The sequence below is a fragment of the Austrofundulus limnaeus genome, unplaced genomic scaffold, assembly GCF_001266775.1.
Source record: "Austrofundulus limnaeus strain Quisiro unplaced genomic scaffold, Austrofundulus_limnaeus-1.0 Scaffold531, whole genome shotgun sequence".
Taxonomy (NCBI): Eukaryota; Metazoa; Chordata; class Actinopteri; order Cyprinodontiformes; family Rivulidae; genus Austrofundulus; species Austrofundulus limnaeus.
Window position 1 is genome coordinate 6057 of NW_013952933.1, and position 3523 is coordinate 9579.

At 35.9% G+C, this 3523-nt stretch overlaps 1 protein-coding gene across 1 annotated transcript in view; it reads right to left on the reverse strand.

Moving 5' to 3' along the window:
• The window catches only part of hcfc2 (host cell factor C2), a 13495-nt gene that overhangs the window by 4474 nt on the left and 5498 nt on the right, over positions 1 to 3523 (reverse strand). Inside the window, exons 8-13 of the mRNA XM_014026160.1 lie at positions 2965 to 3129; positions 2739 to 2794; positions 578 to 698; positions 467 to 505; positions 341 to 393; positions 135 to 266 (exon numbers count right to left, since the gene is read on the reverse strand). Of these exons, the coding sequence (XP_013881614.1) occupies positions 135 to 266; positions 341 to 393; positions 467 to 505; positions 578 to 698; positions 2739 to 2794; positions 2965 to 3129 (566 nt within the window). The remainder of the gene's footprint in view (positions 1 to 134; positions 267 to 340; positions 394 to 466; positions 506 to 577; positions 699 to 2738; positions 2795 to 2964; positions 3130 to 3523) is intronic.

Consider the following 3523-nt stretch of genomic DNA (forward strand, 5'->3'; position numbering starts at 1 on the left):
TTTGTTTCAGTGTGTTTGTTTGTTTCAGTGCATTTGTTTCAATTTGGTTTTTTACGTTTATTTCAATTTGTTTATTTTTGATTCATTTGTTTTTGTTTTAATTTGTTTATTTTAATTTGTTTGTTTGCTGTCACCTCTTTACAGTTGCTGGTTCTGACCGGAGCCTGCTGGTTCTCTGCAGGCAGGAAGTACTGAGTGACCTCACAGTAAAGAGTTTTAAACACGCCCACATCAAACCAAACCGGGTCTTGTTGGTTCTGCTCAGCCTGAAAATAGAAACAAACATTTTTTAAACAAAGACCAACAAACATAAACAACTTTAAACCTGTTCAGGACCGACCTGATCCGTACGGGGGATCAAAGCTGCCGTGTCAGCAGAACCAGGAGGTTTGTCTGTTAAAATAATCAACATTAGAACTAAAGTCTGGGTCTGGTTCTGTAGGGTTTTTACCGGGCCGGTGCTGACCGGAGCTGCTGTTCTCCTCTGATGCTTCCTGTCCTGCAGCTGCAACAAACAGAAACAAATCAGCTCCAACAGGAGGAGAGATTTCACATTTCAGCTTCTGATGAGACTCACTGCAGCGTTTAGAGTCCGGGTCCTCCTGGGTTCTGCTGGAACCGGTCCCGTCCACTTTGCTTTCTTTTGAACCGTTTTTTCTAGCTTTACTCTGCTGCTCTACAGCCTCCTGAAATTTACACTTTATTATTTTAGTGAACAAATAAGCTCATATTAGTAAAATTCACTCAGTTTTAATCAGTTAGATGTAAACTGAGGACAAAAATACAAAAAAATAAAAAAAACTTTTAGCAACTTTGAATCTATGATCCATGAGATAGTTTGCTAACAGACCAACAAGTGTACATGCTGCATGATAAATCACATTTCAAGACTGCAGGCTGTAAAAATATAATAAATCACTCAGCTGAGGTAATTTAATTATTTTAAACCTGATTTTTTTTAACGTCCTGATAAATAAAACATTTATAAATAAACTCACATTTACTTTAAATGTTGTAAAAGATAAAAAAAAACAGGAGCGTTTCATAAAAATAAAAAGATCCTCTTATTTAAACCCGGCTGGCACCAGGACCCTGCAGCCGGGGGGAAGGAAGAGTCCAGTTCATGCTGGGATTTACTGAACCTAAAACATCTGACAGAAACATGAGAACGCTTCATTTTGACCCGTCTTCACATTTTAGCTTCTGGTGCTGAAGTTCACTTTTAGATGAACCGTTCTGAAAYGACTCGGTTCAGTTTGTGAGTTTAACGTCTTTTTTCACAAAAATATTGGTAGAAATCAAATCTGGTCCAGAGACGGTTTGGTTACAAACTACAGCAGATTTAAACTTACAGATCTGTTCAGTCGGAACATCTCCAACATTTTAAAGTTCATTAAAAAAAAAAAACATTAAAAGCATGTAAGAAAAAATGCTTTTTGCAATAAAACCCTAAGATTTGTCAACATTTAAAGATAGTGCAGAATGACAAAACGGTTATTTCTTTAGTAAAAACCTCTTTAAATTTAGTTTATTTCAGCAGCATGAACCTTTGCACAGGTGATGTCCACATGTTAGTTTATGGTTTCCAAGAGTTTTTACCTTTATTCATTAGACTTTAAAAACCTTATATACCGTTTAATGTAAAAAAAAATTTAAGGCAAGAGGAGAAATCWATTTTTTTCTGTTCCATCATCGGGATCTCTGAAACAACAGCAGCTGCTTTAATCTTAATATTCCTGATCTAATCTACGGAAAAGCATTGCATTCACCTAATAAAAAATATTTGACTCCTGATCTCATAATTACGAGAAAAGATCTCATAATTATGAGATAAGATATATTTATGAGATCTTATCTCATATTTATGAGAAAACATCTTATAATAATATCTTATCGTATATTTACAAGATCAGATCTCATAATTACGAGATCAGATCTATTACGAGATAAGATCTCATAATTACGAGATAAGATCTCATATTACGAGATAAGATCTCATATTACGAGATAAGATCTCATATTACGAGATAAGATCTCATAATTACGAGATCAGATCTATTACGAGATAAGATCTCATAATTACGAGATCAGATCTCATATTACGAGATAAGATGTCATANGATCTATTACGAGATAAGATCTCATAATTACGAGATCAGATCTCATATTACGAGATAAGATGTCATAATTACGAGATAAGATGTCATATTACGAGATAAGATGTCATATTACGAGATAAGATGTCATATTACGAGATAAGATGTCATAATTACGAGATAAGATGTCATATTACGAGATAAGATGTCATATTACGAGATAAGATGTCATAATTATGAGATAAGATCTCATATTTAAGAGAAAAGATCTCATAATTACAAGAAAAGATCTCATATTACGAGATAAGATGTCATAATTACGAGATCCTGATCTCATAATCATGACATCTTTTCTCATAATTTTGAGATCTTTTCTCATAATTTTGAGATCTTTTCTCATAATTTTGAGGTAAGATCTCGTAATTATGAGATCAGGAGTCCTCATTTTTTTATTAGGTGAATGCAATGCTCTTCCTTAATAATCTCCCAGGTGTTAGCTTTATTTTCATACCAGGATTATTTAGAGTTTGAAGACAACCCCTTTGAGCTGAAGAGGTTAATTGTTTCTAAAATTCCTCTTTAAACCCAGAATCTTCAGTTTTTTTCTTGTTTTAAAAAATATAAAAACAGTTAATGAGCTACCTGAGCTGATGGCTTCTCTTCTGTTTCTTGGTTTTGAGGGCGGGGCGGGGGCACACCTGGGGGTGAATTTCACAGCTGAACAATGTGACAAGGCTTCAGCAATGAGTTTAAAGTTTAAATTTATATCTGCAGAGGTAGAACATGTTTGTAGTGAGACTAAAATATTAATTTAAACTCTTTAATGACTTTAAATCCTGATCTGACTGAAGCTATGGGATCCTCTCACCTGCAGGTTCTGGTCCTGTTGGCCCCTCAGGTTTGGAGTTGGCTGGGAAGGCGGGCTGCAGCTGGAGGATGTAGCAGTCGGCTGCAGCCAGGGGGCGCCACGCCACGTGCAGCATGCCGACGGTGGATTTAATGAGCAGAACGGGTTCTGGAGGAGCAGGTCGATCTGATGGGACACGCAGACTTTTCAACAGTGGTGGGCAGTGCTAATCCAGAAATTAGCTCCGCAATTTCTAAAGCGCTTATGAAAATATTTAGGTCCGCAACTTCAAAAACGCTTATGTCATAGAAAAACTAGTGGAAGCTAATTTTAAAACACAAGTTCAATTTGACACTTACTAACTGACAATTCATGTACAATATACACAACACTGCCAACTAGCGGTGTATGAACCCTTGTACAACTTAATCATACAAACGCCGATTGCTGGGATGTGATTTCCTGAAACAGACCTTTAGGTCCTGGTGTAAAAATTAAAAAGTTGTTGAAGATTGCTAGTTCGGCTGCTTCTTTGTCTTTTTCTTTTGTTTGTTGTAGATTTTTCATTAAAGAAGCATCA